This window comes from Triturus cristatus, chromosome 1_2 (genome assembly GCF_964204655.1).
Source record: "Triturus cristatus chromosome 1_2, aTriCri1.1, whole genome shotgun sequence".
Lineage (NCBI taxonomy): Eukaryota > Metazoa > Chordata > Amphibia > Caudata > Salamandridae > Triturus > Triturus cristatus.
This window is the reverse complement of record NC_140580.1, coordinates 574319142-574337226: the sequence shown is the minus strand read 5'-3', so window position 1 is coordinate 574337226 and position 18085 is coordinate 574319142. Positions and strand designations below refer to the sequence as shown.

Below are 18085 nucleotides of genomic sequence, written 5' to 3'. Positions count from 1 at the left end.
TATATCAAATTGCTCAAAAAATAAACAGAGATTGGTTGGCCATGGCGGATTTCAACTATCGGTAGACATATAATCAGTTAATGGAACTCAGATCTCAGGCAACACTGATATACCTCTCAGAAATGGTAGCTACTATCCTTTTCGATGCAAATGTGATCTGCATTTTTTGTCAGCTGGTTTTGTTTCCAAGGTGCAGCTATTGGTATCTTAGCTGCTGCTAAATGTTAGATTATCATCAGCTCAGGAGACCGAGTGTGCAACAGATATCTTCATCGTCATCCACCCTTGTGCTCAAAGGCTGTTGGAGGCTGGATATCTCCTTAATCGTGGCCAAGGCCTCTTTCCATCTTCTTGCGTTATTGGGAAAGTCCACCATGCAGGAGTATTGTTAGCACTTGTATAGCACAAACTCTGCTATTGGCATGCATCCTTCTAACTTTTTCACTGTATCCTCTCCAGTCTAACGTTGGGGGAAATAGTTCTTAATCTCTGAGGTGTGGGATAACAATAACCAGCCTAGATGATTTAGCTGCCCCCTAACACTGATGTTGCCAGGCTTCAATGGGAGAGTATGCCTCACCCTCCTACTTCCCGCAATAACTATTTTTACGCGCATTCGCTGTCACGAAGCCTTATGTGCATGCTCATTGGCCGGCATGCCCCGTTCTTTGTAAGAAAGATATCCGCATCTTGGTCGGCAAGTACAACCAGCTGAATCTCCTCTACCTATAACGACCCAAGTAACGATAACAGCATGCACCGCCGTGCACTCCATTTATGACCCGTGATCCCATTGGCTGCGCTAGCAGCGCATCACGGAGCCAGGATGTACTGCCAACCGCTTTTTCCAGTGCCTGTTGTTCTCCATGTAATGCCCCTGTGCCCTCCTGATAAAATGTCAGCAGACTGTGCCTATAAAGTGCTAATAATGCGGCTATAAAAGAGACAGTGACGGTGATAGCATCTGTAGACTGAACAGCACACTGGGGAAGAACGCTTTGAGATACTTTCTGTTCCTGAATTCATGGAAAAGTAAAATAAATTCTCCCTAAGGAGTCTGGCTTCGGTTGTACGTGAGCCTGGGATGCTTTTTGTGGCCGTCTGCTAATGGCCCTCTTTCTGGTAGGAGCCTATTGCTTTATTATAATGAGGCTCTTCTGAGATTGTTAAAAGCTGGACTTCATGACGCGAGGCTCTTCTTCATTGTCTCAAACTTCTGTGGGCCAGCGGACTCTTATACTAGTTACTTTACACCCTGCGTCTTGAGTTTAGACACATCTCTGTATGCTTCCTCCTTTAACCAATGCCTGTTGTTTCCTTCCCCAGATGTGCTGGATGGGAAGCGATTCAGGAGCAGCGCACTGAACTACAGCACCCTGCTGCTCGAGGACGAGAGGGGGGTGCTCTACGTGGGAGCCAGAGAAGCAATATTCGCCCTCAATGCCAGCAACATCGCCGATGACTCTCAGAAGACGGTACGTAAATGGCAAGACCCTTGCGGTCTGCAAGCTTCTTTGTTTCTGAGATGCTTTTGTAGATGAGCCAAGCCCATATCAGCAGCGCCATCTTCCAAAGTGACCTCATTGCTCGTCCTCGACACCGTAGAGTCAGTTGTGTGACATAACCTTTGATAGAGCCAGTATCTAAATCCCTGGACTCCTCCCTTCGAGACCCTCACATCTGTGGTATGCTACTCCCTGGATTTAAATGATGTGGTCATGGTGTCTACGCATGAGTCACACAACAAGAAGCTACCCCGTCTCAATGTCTGATTCTTGGTGAAAGAGGAGGCAGATTATGCCGATGAGTTAGGTGGTGTTGGACATTTAAAAAAAGTGTATGGACTGGCCTCACACACAAGAGGTGTCATGCTTCATCATCGGCTGTCCTCACCCTTTAAAAACCACGTTTGATAATGGGTGGGCCTGCACCTGGAGACAGGGAGGCACTTCTACAACTAAGTGGGGGCCCGTGCTGAAAAAGTGAGTGAGTGATGTTAAAAATCGATGCACGATACTGCGTGGAATCTTTAATGGTGCAGAGCGTGCTCGATATTAAAAATTAGTGGTGGAGACTAGGGGTCTAGTACCCCATCACCATCTGTGTTGCCAACATGCTTCTGCCACTACGGCCAGGAGGGTCCATGGCATTCATCAGGGAAGAAGTGAAAGGGGCTACTATCTTGTCTCTAAGAGACGAAGAGGAATCCACTCTCGTAAGCTGGCTCTAGTCCAACTCTACCATGAAATTTTCGGAACACCTGTAAAGAAAATGATATATGACAGCATAAGTGAAACATTAAAATAACACTCATACTGGCCAGGAAGGAATCAGATGGAAAAGCATGCACAAAGTACACTAAAGTGCATGTGGTGAGCCCACGTGTCACTGCATACGTGGTGCTCCAAGATAAAATAGTTGTGAGACCAGCTCACACTCTCACCATATTAAAGGTGTAGGGATGTCCCATGGGAAGGGAGGAGTTGAGGGACCCCTGTAGTCAAACTCTGAGAACCAAGTTGTTTTTGAAACAATTAAAAAGATGAACGTTAGAGAAATACGCATTTCTGAACCCTAAAACTCAGCCCCCTAAAAACTACTCCGACCCCATCCTCCCTCCCTGAGCCCTAAAACCAGCCCCCACCCCTTAAAACCTACCCCACTGCCCCAGCCCAACTGCCCTCTCGTCCTGAAAACTGCCCCTTTTGTGTCCTCTGCCCTGAGCCCTAAAACTCCAGACCCCCCCAGCCCTGAAAACTACCCCTCAACCCATACAAACTACCCCCAAAACCCCACTTACCTCACTGCATTGCATCCTCTCCCAATCCTTGCTCTTCCTGCTTCCGCCAGCCAGCCAGCAACTAGACCGTGCATATGCCTTAACCACACATATGGGTGGTTACGGCAAGCATGGTTACGCTTGCAATGTCGGAACACGCGTGGCTGAGGCCGCGGTGTTCCAACTGTTTCCCAGAATGCTGTTTGTAAAAGGGAAAAGCGCCCAGGTCTTTTCTCAAGCACATCATTCATTCAGCATAATGTTTTGAATCCTGTATCAGTAAATCAGTGGTCTCTGGGGTAACTTCCAAGTGTGCATACATTACGGCACAACTTTTCGTATTTACTGTGCATGGAAAATGTTGGTCTGTCTTGCAACTCGTGTTCAAGGAAGTACATAGTAGTGGGGTCGATGGCATGGTTAGACATGGATTTCATAAACTGTATGTGTGGGGGTCATCTCTTCGCAGCATCCCCTGTGCCAGGAGGAGCAGTGATCTCCCTTAAGGGATTGGCACTTGCTTTGCAAAAGACAAAGTTCTTATTTGGTGGTCTTGATGCCGAAATGAGTCAGTAGGGAGTTCAGAGCCAAAGGCCCTTAGGTGAGAAGTACTGGGCTCCCACTGCTCTCTCCAGTGGTCCCGTGGTACCAGAAAGTGATCACAGCAGAGAGACAGATGGTCTGCCAGTTTAGCTGATGGATGTCCTCAGAACGCCTGGCGAGAAGGGTAGTTCCAATGCCTGTGGCCACTGTAGGAAATAAGGCACCTTCTGCCTCAAAGATGGGGTGGGGACAAGCTTTGCTGCTTGCAGGGGTTCTCGGTCACCATCTGCTGGTGGTGTCAAGCATAACTTAGCAGTCAGACCTGCCTGACCACAGAGCTTATGTTTTGAAGCAGCTATAGTGGTTATTCCTGAACTGTTTGTTGATGACCGGCTACTATACGAAGCAAGGCCAAGGAGTAGCAGTTTGTTGCTTAAGAAGTACCCGTCAGGGTGCTGCCATGTCTGCTGTTTCTCAACTAGAACGATTTTTATGCACCAGGGTGATGCCATTGAAGATGATACAGTCTGAGACTGATGGACAGTGCTGCCAGGCTCTTGAGTCCTTGGCGGCCATGCAGGCGCTCCAAGATAAGCCTTGAAGAGTTACAATTGAGCAACTGGGAGTAGTCACAAACAAAAGGAAGAGAAACAGAGGTCAGCAAGATACTAAAGAGCCTTTAGAAATCCAAAAAGTCAAGACGGGCATGAAAACCTATTAAAATGATAGAGGTGACATGGAAATTGTAGTAAATGGGATTGTCTACCTTAGATGTGAGTTTTGTTTTTGTTTTTGTTTATCTTCGTTTTGAACTAAGAAACTTCTGTCATTGATGGTCTGATTAGGGACTTAATGGGTCAGACGTTTGGATATTTTGTAGGCCCCATGGTGAGGCATTTATTCCATAGCGTATGTGGTGCGTAAACTGCCCCAATCTTGAAGCTGCTAGAAGGATTTATAGGGGCCAGCATGGGAGGGAAAAGACAGCGAAGGAGAAGGCAAAGCCTTGAGGATTGACACTGGCTGTTTTGTTTACAAACTGTGTCCAAAGCACCCCAAGTGTGAATAGCATAGCCCACGTTGTTGTATTTGAAGGCAGGCCTAGTTCATTCAAAATAGATCATCTACTTTTATTGAAGAGGATGAGCAGATCTATGGTAGTGTTAGGAAACTACAACTCTTCTGTGACGTCCCCTGATAGGCTTACCTTCAGATTCACAGCATGTGGGCAGTTAGCTCTCTCCTTAATCGGGGTCAAAGCTTACTTCCATCCTGTGCTTTTTTTTTTTAGAAAGTCCACCATGCAAGGTTATTGTTGCTGTTATTGTTTAGCATTTCTATATTGCACCGTCTGTCATTGGCATGCATCATGATGGCTATCTCACTACAGCTTCTGCATGAGCCTCAATTCTGTGTCAGGATCACATTGGGGCCAACCCAGTATTTTGCTGACCTCACAAAACCACAGCATCTGCAACCTCTGCATGCGCCAAGTGATTGAAGTATAAAGTGATGCTCAGCAGGTTCGCAGTGATTGGCGGAATATGGGGCTAGCAAGGGTTCTTTCCCCAAGAGTATGAGGCAAGTATCTTTGAATGGGAAAAGGGCCATGAGCTAGAGAAGGCTTTATTGGTGAGGTCGGAAAGGGGGCAGATTAAGCCAAAGTTGTTCTACATCATATGCAAAGGACAGGGTTCAATCAAAGACTCAGAAGAAGGAGTTTGTCAACAATCCTGGGCTGCTTACAACTGAAAGATCTATGGGGATGGGCTGAAGTTGGGGTTACTCGCAGCATGGGATGTACGGTGTGCCAAATTTTTAGCAATATTATTAAGAAAATATGTTTTAATGTCACAAGGCAAGTGGGTCATTAGAGTTCGTTGGTGAATGCAAATATTTACCATATTTTTATTTTGTTGAAGATGTCTTCTAAGGACAATTCTCTTTGGTACGTTCTGAACTCCCACGGCCCTCCCTCCCTCCTCCGGCTTTCACAGTCGGATCTCTACTAGCGTTCCTTTTGTCCTACCTGAGCTGGCCATGCATTCTGTATTACTTTATGAGCAAACATCGATGACGCTCCATTTGTTTTAAATCAAGACTGTGCCGCTGTTACATCCTGTGATAATGAACCTGTGCATGATGATCTTCCGGTACATATAGAGGTGTTGCCTGATGTCTACGCGGGCTTTGCATATGTAGTGGATGCATGTAAATTTGTTTCTTCGTGGGACATTTGCAATTTATGTAGGGATTGCCATATTGTTGAATGTCATATGGCTTCTAGGAGGCTAAAGTAAATAACTTCAAGTGATATTATCAGGAGCGGCCCGTGCAGGTAAGGGCGGTGAGGCGGGGTGGGGGGGGGGGGAGGATTCGACAGATGACCACGAGGGAAAATTAAATAAATAATTAATTCTCTCTCGTCTGCGTCAGTCGATATCCCCCCTCCCACCTGGCCAACCACTCTTACCTGAACGGGCCGCTACTGGATATCATATATTTTAATGTAGTGTATAAGTGGCGTAACACAATATAATGGGGCCCCCTTGGAAAATGTTTTGAGGTGCCCTCAAGACTTACACATTTCACAGATAGCCATAACCCTGAGGCCGAATGAAGGACACCTGAAAGGTGGAGATCGCCCTGAACCACAGGGGCTGCAGGTGCCTGTGTTATTGACATGTAATGTTGGTTTACAAAATTAGATTACAACTTGTACCGAATAGAGCATAACAACAGGTGCACCAGTTGCATGTTTGTTTTCCACACTTTAGATTGATTTACAAACAGGCTCGGCTGTCAGGGAGTGGGGTACTCCAAAGATCCCACATGTTATGAAATGGTTAGTGCCAAATACAGTTATATTCGTGTTCCTAGGCCTCCAAAAACATGTTGATGTAATTAACATAGTGGGTTTCACCTGGTATTTGGCACAGTCACAGAGGTTAGGGCATGTATGCCACTTGTGCTCTGAGTGCACAAGACAGGTCTTGGAAGCGAGAATTACAACAAATAGGTGAGCAGCTGTCCAGCCAGGATGTGGAGCAGCAGTTGCAATGAATGAACCAATCCGCATCCACAGAGCCGGCTTTAGTGCTTGTGGCGCCCGGTGTGAGAAACATTTTTGGCGCCCCCACTCCCCATGACCACCTCCTTGATTCTCTCACTAGCTCCAGGCATAAGTGCCTCTCATTTCTCCAATCATGGGTTATTGCTAAACAAACGCCCCCCTCCCATGAGGTCGGCGCCCCCTCCATAGTTCAGCGCCCAGTGCGGCCGCACCTGTCGCACTGCCCTAAAGCCGGCCCTGCGCATCCACCAGTCAGCAGTGGAACCCTGAGGTGGAGGTAGTATCACATCCTGTATGTGGCACCACTGACCCGGAAACACTCTGCATTGGAACATTGCCGTTTTGCACCTCAGACATTGACATTAAATGGTATTTGCTCCGGACCTAAATCCCCTGTTTAGAAACCAAAATGGAGGGTAAATATCACAGCTGTTTTCCTCAGACCCACTTAGTCTCACACAAATTCTTTAACTTAGCAGTTAAAAACACAGCCTTGGGTGTTGTCAAACAAACTCATTAATTATCCATTGCCTCGGTTCAGCAGAGTTTATCAATTGCTAAAAGTGCTCTCCATCCCCATTTTGTCCCCAAAGCTCATCATCTCTGTACATAGTTTGATAAAAGATGCGGCTGTTAGAGAGTGAGCTCTCCTGTGAGCAGATTTTGAAAAGAGAAACCAGCACATTCCACAAACATAGAAGTAGTACTAAACTTTTGCATTGACCGAGGGGCATCGAATGACATAATTGACAGCTCTCACCAACATAAAAAACACAGACATTAATGGTATTTAAATGCAACTGTTACATACAAGAACATTTGTGATAAACACATTACATTTGTCAGCATTCCGTCCATCATTTGTTTGTTGTAAATCATTTGCTGTTACAGGGCCGCGCACTGTGGTAGGAGGAGTGTCAACGATCGTGACGAGCATCGAGCGTCGAGCATCAGCTGACCGCGGCCGAGGCCGAGGCATTGTGGGCGGAGCTGCGTGAGCTGAGCGCCGCGTTGCGATTGAGCGTTCCGGAGAGGTGCATGAGACCTCGTAGAGACCCGCTGAACCCGGCGATATCAGTGATATCTGCGGTCCAGCGGGAGTGACTGGTAGCGGCTGCAGCAGCAGCGGAGAGCGGGGGGCAGGGGCCAGTTAGCCTCGTGGAAGACGTGGAGGCGGAGCGGCGGAGCAGCTTCAAAATCAGCACCAATCGGCACCAAGTAAGTCGACTGTGGACTTGGGGGTGTGTGGTTGTTAAGCCCTATGCACCAAGTTCCTCCACTCGTCGCATTGTGCCCCCGCCCTCACACTCCGCCCCCCCCTCTGCTTGTGGTATCTAAAGCCTTGGGCTCCCTTTCCTGACTGCCCCCGGCCCTGGCTCCGGCTCTGGCTTTTCTCATCGCCTGCCCTCTGCCAGCTTTGGGCTCCTAGTCCACCGCTCCGCGTCGCTCAGTTCCACCTCTACCCCTCCTTGCCTCGGTCATTGGGCAGTTAGTCAGCGCTCTGGTCGCCTGTTTCCTCGCCAGTTACCGAGCTCTCCAGCCACAGTTCTGCTCCCCCCGCGCCCCTCAACCCCCCAGCCCGTTGCTATCAGCACCCAGCACTGCTCCCACGGCCCAGGGGGTATTCGGCCCTTCCGCTGGCCCAGTCCCCTTCCCCCCCCCCCTGTAGCCGCGTTGCGACTTTACCAGTATTTGGATCCGGCCGGTTGCGGGCGTGAAGGCTTGTGGGGGGGGGCGGAGTACTGGGAGTTTGGCGGGGTGCCTAGTTACAAGGGTTTACCCCCTAAAGCCGTTGGGCGCAACTGTTGGGAGGCCGCGACCAAGGGCAAGGGATCAGCAAGTGGTTGGGTGGGTTTAAGAAGCGGGGGGGTGCCCTTGTCCAAGCTGTAAAATTAGCTGAGTCCGTTCTTTCAGTCGCGGCCGTGCTGATAATCCTAGCAAGCCTGGTCTGGCCGGTCCGGGAGTCAACCCGGCTCCCTACGCCCCTCGTGCTCCAGTAAACACACTCCAGTTTGGTTGGCCTCCCGGCAATTAAGGGTATTTTTGACTAAGGGCCGACAACCCAGTCTACCCACTCACAGGCTTAACAAGCCCTCCATAACAACGGAAGTGATGAGATCCGGGAATACGAGAAAAGCCCCTCCAGCCTTAAAACGGAAGAAATTAAAACGGTTGGCCGCAGCCGCGGAGTCCGCCCTGGTCATTCCGGAGACTGCTCCAGAGTCCACGGATCCACCGAGGTCTCCCATTCCAAAGGGACAGCAACATATTAACAAAAGCGACATGCATCCACTTCATATACCCCCTGCGTGCCCCACAAAATCCTATTCGTTACTGGACTACTTTAAAAAAGCCCCGGGCGCAACCAAGCTTAGCAATCCAATTCAAGCCTCTGAGTCAAACTCTCTCCCCATGTTATCCACCACCCTGGCTCATGATCCGGACCTTTTCATTTTTGGGTCAGCTCCTGAAATTGTTTCAGAATGTGCTTTGACTATCTCTCAATTACCGGGTTCAAGCCATCACCAACGCATACTAAGTCAGCCCTCCCTCCCCCATGTACCTGTTATCGAAGAGCACTGCTCCAATCAGCAACCGTCTGTGAGTCCAACCTACAATCTAAGTCTTCCAGTCCCGTATGTTTCGCAATTAGAGAACTTTTTGGTCATACCTCCACATAATCCTCAGGCGCTTGAGACGACGCCCATTGTGCCTCATTCTCACTTAATTTTTCCACAAATTCATAGTCACAACGACTTAATTTCCACTTCTGTCACGCTCAATTCCGGTTCACCGCAGGTCCTAAACTTTCTGGAGGGGAGCCCTGACCAAGTTAAACTACAACAGCGTCTACTCTCACCCCAAGCAGTTACTTCAACCTCTTCAAAGGTTTTACAAAAGTCAGAATTAAAAGATCAACGGCTAGTTGACCTGTCGTTTTCTTCCATGATCACTTTTTCTTCACCTAACAACTCACCCCACTTAAGATCAGAAAAGGAGCCTCACCATGATCCTGTCACAACCCCGACCGTTTGGCCCCAATTACTTCAGACCTTTCAATCTACAGTCACTGCCCTAAATTACCACTCGGACAAATTGGACACTCAGGTGGACCTACTGAACACTTTAGCTCTGTTCACAGCAGGGATCGACAGCAAGCTGGACAAACTTAACAATCTAATAATGAGTGCGCAAGCATCTGCAAAATTGGTTCAGTCAATTTGTTGCTGTTCGCCTATTATTGATTCCCTCTCCTCGCTCCCAGACTTTTTAACCAGTGTCCTTAATGAAGTAAAACTGCTGAAGGGCAGCGCCGTTCTGCCTCGGCTCGATCAACCCCCTCGATCTCTTCCAACCCACGAATCAGATAAGGCGCTTACCCTAACATCAACGGCTTCTGGGGTCCAGACGAACGAGGAACAAAAAAGCTCTACAACACAGTTGGATCATCAAGACGTCACTCATCCATCCCAAGGCTCTGTATGTCTGACGGTCCCATTGGTACAAGCTGCTATAAGCCCTCAGACAATAAATGGGCTTCCTAATGGCTCCGTTAGTAATAAGGCAGGGTCAAGTCTTATCTCAGCGGTCGTGGCTCCCCCTATCCCAGAAACGCTTCACCCCCCCATGCCTCCTTGTAGTAAGAGAGAGCGCAAGCGTCAACGAAAACAACGGAATAAATCAAGACTTAACACCAAAGCTGACCTTCCTAAATTATTTCCGTTGTTTTCAATCGCTACCAACAAAAACATCCCCAACACTTCACTACCTTTAGCATCACCAGTAAGTTCGTCTCGAAGCCCGTACAAGGCTGACATAATCACAACCACTAACCAACAGATTCCTTTGAGCAGTCTTGAGCTAAGTCCTGCTCCACCGGAAAATGGGCCTTCAGAATCGCAGCCGGCCACAAACGAACCAAGAGGCAGTTCCACTGAGATAACTACAATGAGGCCATTATCTACATCATTTCAACCTCAAGTGGCTGCGTTGTCAACTGCATCCCGACGTAGTCCCATAATTCATAAAACAATCTTCAATAATATATCAACCTTATTAAAAGATTCTCGGTCATCCGGGCAAGACACACGTGCCCTTCACCGGCCCCTTCAGAGACCACACCCAGATACTCCAAGTGCTAATCTCTCACAGTCTAATTCATCCCGGACTTCCGACACTGATATTAGAGACACACATTCTCTAAAAATTCTCCTTGCCCCCGAATACAAATCAAAAGGTCGGCAGGATATACTCAACAGATCAAATATAATTAAATTAGTCAACTGCGTTCCGGGTTTTGAGGCCTTGTCTTCGGACGACATCGAGTCAATCGAATTTCTCCCCCCAAGGGGTTCCCAACCCTCTGAGGTAACCGTGGTGTCCCTTAAGTCTATCACTTGGGTACAATTATTCTTAGATCAAAAGCCCCTATTTCGGAAATGGGGCATCAAAATCTACCCCTATTCCACGCCTGGATACCCCACAGTGTTAACTCAACAACCCCCTACTTTGCTAAGTGGGGAGAAAAATAGGCCATATTCAATCCTCAAAAATGCCTTAGGATCACTTCAATCGACCGAAGATGGACGGTCTAATCCCCTGAACTTTGATAAAACTTCTGATTGGGGCTGGCTTCCAGCCACTTTGTCTCGCAATACATTAGATTGACCACGCGATGAGCATCCGATAGCCCAGGCTCAATCAGGATTCCCTCTACATCCTTCCTCAACCACTCCGTTTCTGCAGTCACAGTCCTTGCTCTCCCTATGTTCATGGAATATTAGTGGTCTTTCTCAGAAACTTACTAACTCAGAGATCCATTCTTTCATCTTTGGTCATGACTTAATTGCACTTCAAGAAACCTGGGCTTCTCAATCTAGCCCAGTTATAGGTTTCATGGAATTCTGGAAACCGGCAATTAGATCCTGTCTTTTTGGCCATCCCAAAGGTGGTCTGTCGATATATGTTTCAAATAACCTAAAAGGCCCGATTGAGACACTGACCTTTGACGAAGACTGGTTACTTGGTGTTAAAATCAGTGCATGGAATAACCAGCGTTCTCTTTTTCTTCTTAATGTTTATATCAACCCTAACACCCGTTCAAAGAAGGCCCACTTAAGGCGTCTAATGAAAATTGTGTGTGACCTGGTGGTGGATTATCCCAACTTTGACTACCTAATTACTGGAGATTTTAACACCAACTTTTTCCAGGGTAATTCCACCGATTACGAAGGGCTGTTCCCATTAACAACTCCGGAATTCAAGGCCCAGTCCAAACCCCCACACCAAGCCTATTGTGGCCTCGGTGAGCTCTGTGTGCTGCAATTTTTAAGTATTGGTTTCCTGGTAATGAATGGGAGATCTGCGAATGATACTCCCCCCAACTGGTCCTGGTCAAATGGCCGCAAACGCTCCTATTTAGATTACACCATCTGCAATTCAGCGCTGTTCCATCATTTGACCAACTACAGTATTCTGCCCCGTTCAGGAAGTGATCACCGTCCCCAAGTTGTTACCCTTAATATTCAGCCAGACTTTCATAAACTTGCCTCAACGACATGCCCAGGAATATACACCGAAAACCTAAAACGGCTAAAATGGAATGACGATATAAGTCCTAACATTATGGAAGCTTGTTTGGTATTTATCACAGGAAGCACCTCCGCAGCGGTCTTTTCCACGGGTGCATGGTCATCTTTCTGCTCCCAACTGACAACTTGCTTTCCTTCTAGCCATCACGCCCACAAGGCCCTCGTTAGCCGCAAGTTCCAAATCTCCAGTCACACTAAGGCACTGAAGAAATCTAGAGACAAAGCACTGCGATCTCTTAAGTCATCCCCAGGAAATAATGAACTTTCGAATGGGCTCAAAGCAATCCAAAAATTATTCAGGGTCGCAATCCAATCTGATAAACGACGCCATCTAACCCAATTTTGGTGCAAACTTCTATGGGAGAGCAAAAGCTGTAACTCTAAAAGATTCTGGGCCTTAATCAACCAACTAAATGGTAGCTCCTCCAGATCTGGATCAGCAAACATCACAGAAGCGACCTGGTCTGCCTATCTGACCGACCATTTCAGGGCCTCAGAGGTCTCTGTGTCTACAGTCTTATCTGTTCCTAAACAACTGTCACTTCTTCCACAATCGATCAGGAGCAGCTCGATGGTCCGTTCAGATATACGAAGTGAAGATCTGCAAGTCACGCAAGAAATGGTCACCAAAGTTCTTGTAAAAGCAAGATCCGACGGCGCTCCCGGTCCAAACGGCCTACCACAGTCCTTGTTCAAAACAAACATTGATTTATGGTCGAGATATCTATCCAATCTTTTCAACTATGTACTGACAAGTTCAACCATCCCGGACTCATGGCGAGGGGCAATAATCCACCCGATTTACAAGTCCGGCTCTCATGCATCCCCAAACAATTATAGACTAATAGCCTTGTTAGACATCGAAGCTAAGTTCTTTGCAGGAACAGTATTGGGGGAACTGAGAGATTGGGTAGAGCAGAATAATCTGATTCCACTGAACCAAACTGGCTTCACTACCTCCTCCGGTACCATGATCAACTTACTATCATTGTCTATCATTGTCAACAATGCATTAGTCACATCTAGCATGGTTTTTTGTTGCTTTATAGATTTTAAAGCTGCATTTGATCGGGTACCAAGGGCAGCTCTATGGGAGAAGCTAAAAAAATGGGGGATCCCAGATAAGCTCCTGGACGCGATCATCCAACTTCATTCGGGCACGTGGGTACAAGTGAAGTTGGGGACCGGCACGCATCTCTCTCGGAAAATTATGACAACTAGAGGAGTCAAACAGGGATGCGTGCTGGTCCCCCTTCTCTTCAATCTGTTCATTGCAGATCTGCCATCCTTCCTTGAAGAAACGAACAGTCACCCGCCCAAGATGGGAGGCGTCCCGATAAGCAACCTTTTGTATGCTGACGACTTGGTCCTTTTTAGCTTGACACGGGTAGGGCTGCAAAGGCTATTAAACAGACTGGAAGTCTATACAACCACGAATGGGTTGGAGGTCAATCTAAAGAAAACCCAGGTTGTCACTTTTGGTAGAAAGCTATACCGTGGGGGTGGTTGGCTGTTTAACAACTCTAGCCTCAGCATAGGAAACACTTACAAATATCTTGGGGTCACTTTTGACCCCAGGGGTAACTTTAACCAACAACGTAAGGTTATCTCAGTAAAAGCCATGAACCTTCAGGTAAGCTTCTGTAAGCTCTCAAGAAATCTGTCTGGCCCAAGCCTGTCCCCATTACTGGAAGTCATGAGAGCAAAAATTGGGCCCACTTTGACTTATGGCGCTGAGATTTTTAGGGGGAAACTAAATTCCTCTTTTAACCAACACGTGACAAAACTTTACAAAAAAATCCTCCACTTGCCCAAATCAGCTTCTGCTGCTCAGATCAGACTAGAATTCGGTCTATTAAATTATGAAATTTCAGCCACTGGTCTGTATCTAAACCTGTGCCACAAACTGAGACAGGCAAAGCCAGGATCATTGGAGTCCTTAATTTGGCTGGATATTTCCCAGACAAATCGAAGCGGCCCTTACAGCCGCCTTTTTAAGGATTCGATCCGTGAAATGTCTGCTGGTGCATTATGGGACCTCAACCCTAGTAAATCAGCATTTAAAACTAGCATTAAGAACTGTATTCGCATGAGGTCCCTGATTATTGATAAAGCCCAATTTGCCAAACGCAGACACGCCTGGGCTACAATGTCCTCATATGGTCGGTTAGCTCCCGCTTCTTACCTATCCTGCACCTACTCCTTGCACCTAAAAACTAGCTTTATGGCCGCCAGACTAGGCGAATGGCAATTTCTAAAAGATCTTCCCATCTGGCGCCGTCCGTCAGAGGACGTAATCTGCAGGGGGTGCGGCTTGTCTCCCGAAACCATGGAGCATATAGTCTGTCTTTGCCCATCTTTTATGTCACAACGTAGACATAAATTTAATTGAGTGGAACAGGCTGGGAATCCGAACGTGCAGACAAGCAATTATTGCAGCATTAATGCCAGAAAACATAGGTCTAAACATTGCTTTTACAATTTTCATACGAAATGCTTACCGCTCTCTTAAGTAGTTACGGGCTGGTTCACTTTTATGCTTTTTCATTCTATTTTGTGATTTCTCAACTGCTGCTTATACCTTTTTATTGGACTGTTGCTTTGCACAATTGGCTTATTTTGAAGAACAAAGGTCCTTGGCATAGGGGGAGATAGTATAAATATTTCAACATAGACTACAATGAGCACTATGGAGGGTCTTCCAATGTCCAGCCGGACAGAGGAATATTTATTCAATTAAGATAACAGGATGGACAAAATACAAGGCACAACAGAGATGGCAAACGGCACAGTCCTGTACCGAGCGTTGAAGAGAAGGTATAGGGAGTATAGACACAAGAAGGAAACAGCAGGCAAAAAAATGGTTGAAGGAAGAGCAAAAGGCGGCTTACATTACATTTACATAGTAATACTGTGTAAGCTCAAACCAACAAACAACGCACTCATTTTATCATAATGGTTAAATTGTGGTGTTTGCTACAAAGGCAAAATCAAAGGCACATCAATGGGGGCTATTTTTGCCCCAAATCTGGCAGTACTCTTCATGGACCAACTAGAGACTAATGTCATTCTGACTGCCTCCAATCCGTTCTTCCCAGGCATCGTGTTTTGGCGTAGATACATCGACGACATCTTCATCATTTGGAGACAACACGTCGATGTTCTACGCCAATTTTTACATTGGCTGAACAACAACTGCTCTGGTTTATCTTTTACCACCACCACTGACACCGCTTCCATAGCATTTTTAGACCTTACAATTTTTCATGACAATGGTGAACTACTCACACGCCTCTTCCGCAAGCCCACAGAACGCAACACCCTTTTAAATTACACCAGCAATCACCCTAGGGCTCTAAGGGACTCATTGCCGTACTCTCAATTTTTGAGAATAAGGAGAAATTGCTCCTGTAGGGTTGACTATTTCAGAGAATCAGCTGTTTTGGCTTCCAAACTAAAAGACCGAGGCTACCCAAAAAGAATCGTAAAAAATGCTTCCAAAAGAGCCTGGTACTGTCCCCGGGAGGTGCTTTTGACCCCTAAACCTAAAAAAGAACTGCAGAGAATTGCCTGTGTGACTACTTTCTCTCTAGTATCCAACAAATTGAGAAAAGCGATACTGCACCACTGGCCCATTCTAAATGCAGGGAATCTCACTATTGACAAACCACTATTCGCCTTCAAAAAAAGCAAGAATCTGAAGGACCACCTGGTCAGGGCTGCACTACCTGTCGCTCCCAATACTACTCTCCTTGCCAGTTGGGGTCTGTCCCCCATCATTGGTCATTCGAAATGCGGCTCTTGTAATGTCTGTGTGTTCACCATTGAAGGAAAAAGTTTCACATTTGATAACATTACAGTGCATTGTCAAGCTTTCACCAATTGTAATTCCTGCAATGTTATCTACCTTATCCAATGTCCCTGTTCGAAAATATACATTGGACAGACCACCCAAAGAATCAAGACCAGAATCTGTCAGCACAGAAGCCGTATCCGATGCAAGACACAGAACGCCCCCCTGGTCGAACATTTCACTGAGGCCAATCACAATGAAAATGACTTGCGCTGGACTGTACTCAAATCGCTGAAGTTGCCTCCAAGAGGTGGCAATATGGCTCAACTTTTAAACAGAGAGGAACTAAAGACAATCATTCTGTTTAATTCCATCAACACCGGACTCAATAGGACAGAAGACTGGACATCCTTACTGTAATCAAGTGCAATTTTGAATTACCTGTTTTCCTCGCCCCAGTCACTCTAAGATAGCTTGACTATTGTTGTCGGAACTCCTTGCCTAAACCTAAAATGTAATTTATGCAAACCATGTTCTGCTGTCTCTTTTTCCCCCCCCCCCCTCAACCCTATTGCATCTCACCGTTGACAATTGCTATATTTAACCTCATGGTAAACTGTGATTACCATTTATGTGTTCCCTCGCTCCATGGCTTGTCTTCAAATGTTTCAAGTGGTTAACTGTCAGTGACAATTCGCTATTTCAAAAAGCATGCTCACATAGCCCCTCACCACCTCTCCCTTCATTTTCCTTCCCATTCCATCATGGCCCCCGGTCTTTGTCTCAATCCCTATCTTAGTCCTCCTTCGATTTCGCCTACCCCCCTGGCCCGCCTTAAAACACCCACTGTCCCGCTTGTCCTTTGCTATCACGCCGTACGGAAAGGCAGACCCTTGCTTCCTCCGGCCGCCAGCTACTCATCGAGAGGTAAGCCCAGCTTCCCACGCCATCCGCCAGAACGCATATTTTGTGCTCCTCCCTGAAATTAATTCTAATTTCATTTTCTCCCAGCTCCGGTCCCGCGCTTTCTTGCAGCCCCATCCGCTGCACATACTCTCTTACTCAGGCCCATGAACATCCGTTCCGGCCCCTTGCGCCCTTTTTGTATCCACAAGGTAAGCCCGTTCTTATGACGGCCCCGGCAATCATTAGCCGAACTTTTTTTGGGCTCCCGCCAACACTTTTCTTGCCATCCCCAGCTCCAGTCCTCCTCAATGCTTGTTTCATCCGTCGTCCACTGTCCCTAAAACGACCACCTGTGGACCACGCTCGAGGTAAAACACCTTCCAGGTTTCATTACCCTACGAACCACCCCCTTACCAGGCTCACCCCTTCTCCTCTCCTTCGTTCCAGCCTCCAGACCCCCTCGAGGGTTGTTCACGCATTGCCCACGAGCTCCTGGCGCCCATTGAGCGGCTCCTGGCACCCACCGAGCTGTTCCAGGCACCCTCCGAGCTGCTTCCCAGGTTAGCACACACCACCCTTTTCATGCTTGCGCCGTGTCCATGAAATTCACACGGATCCTTTTCCGTTAGCACCGACTTGCTCCCAACAGCACTGCGCCACCCCCTTTCATTCCACCATTAGTGCTGTCACCCTTGGTTCTCTCGGTATGACACACATCATTTTCTGGCCGCAACCTCCTTCCTCATCGGTTTACGCATCGCTAACATCCTTTCTCACTGATTCCAAAGGGCACTCTTCACGTCTCTTGTTACACCCTCACCGTCATTGACCTCTTTGGTCTTGTCTTCACTATGTGCGCCACTGCACCCAGCAACGTTGCCATTCCCATCCGCATGTGTACCATCACATTCACGCGTACTCACCCTCTTCACATAGCGAATTGTTTCACACCATTCAAACGGTTTCTTGACTAGATATGCTCAAAGTAAGGCGGACTTGCATTATTGTTTATTTATTATTTTTTGTTGTTTCTTTGTTTCCTGTCTTACTACCCTACAGGCTCCTTGACACTATCTATCAGGCAACAGTTCATTTTCTAGTCCTGATGATGATCCCATAGTATTGAGAGCTAGGGATCGAAACGTCGACCTTTGTAGCAAACACCACAATTTAACCATTATGATAAAATGAGTGCGTTGTTTGTTGGTTTGAGCTTACACAGTATTACTATGTAAATGTAAGCCGCCTTTTGCTCTTCCTTCAACCATTTTTTTGCCTGCTGTTTCCTTCTTGTGTCTATACTCCCTATACCTTCTCTTCAACGCTCGGTACAGGACTGTGCCGTTTGCCATCTCTGTTGTGCCTTGTATTTTGTCCATCCTGTTATCTTAATTGAATAA

General features: G+C 47.1%; 1 protein-coding gene across 3 annotated transcripts in view; it reads left to right on the top strand.

Annotated features, from left to right (window-relative positions):
- Positions 1 to 18085, top strand: part of SEMA4G (semaphorin 4G) — a 714949-nt gene that overhangs the window by 395139 nt on the left and 301725 nt on the right. For all 3 annotated transcript variants that reach the window (XM_085606513.1, XM_085606512.1, XM_085606511.1), the window contains exon 3: positions 1327 to 1475. In XM_085606513.1, coding sequence (XP_085462639.1) covers positions 1327 to 1475 — 149 coding nt within the window. The remainder of the gene's footprint in view (positions 1 to 1326; positions 1476 to 18085) is intronic.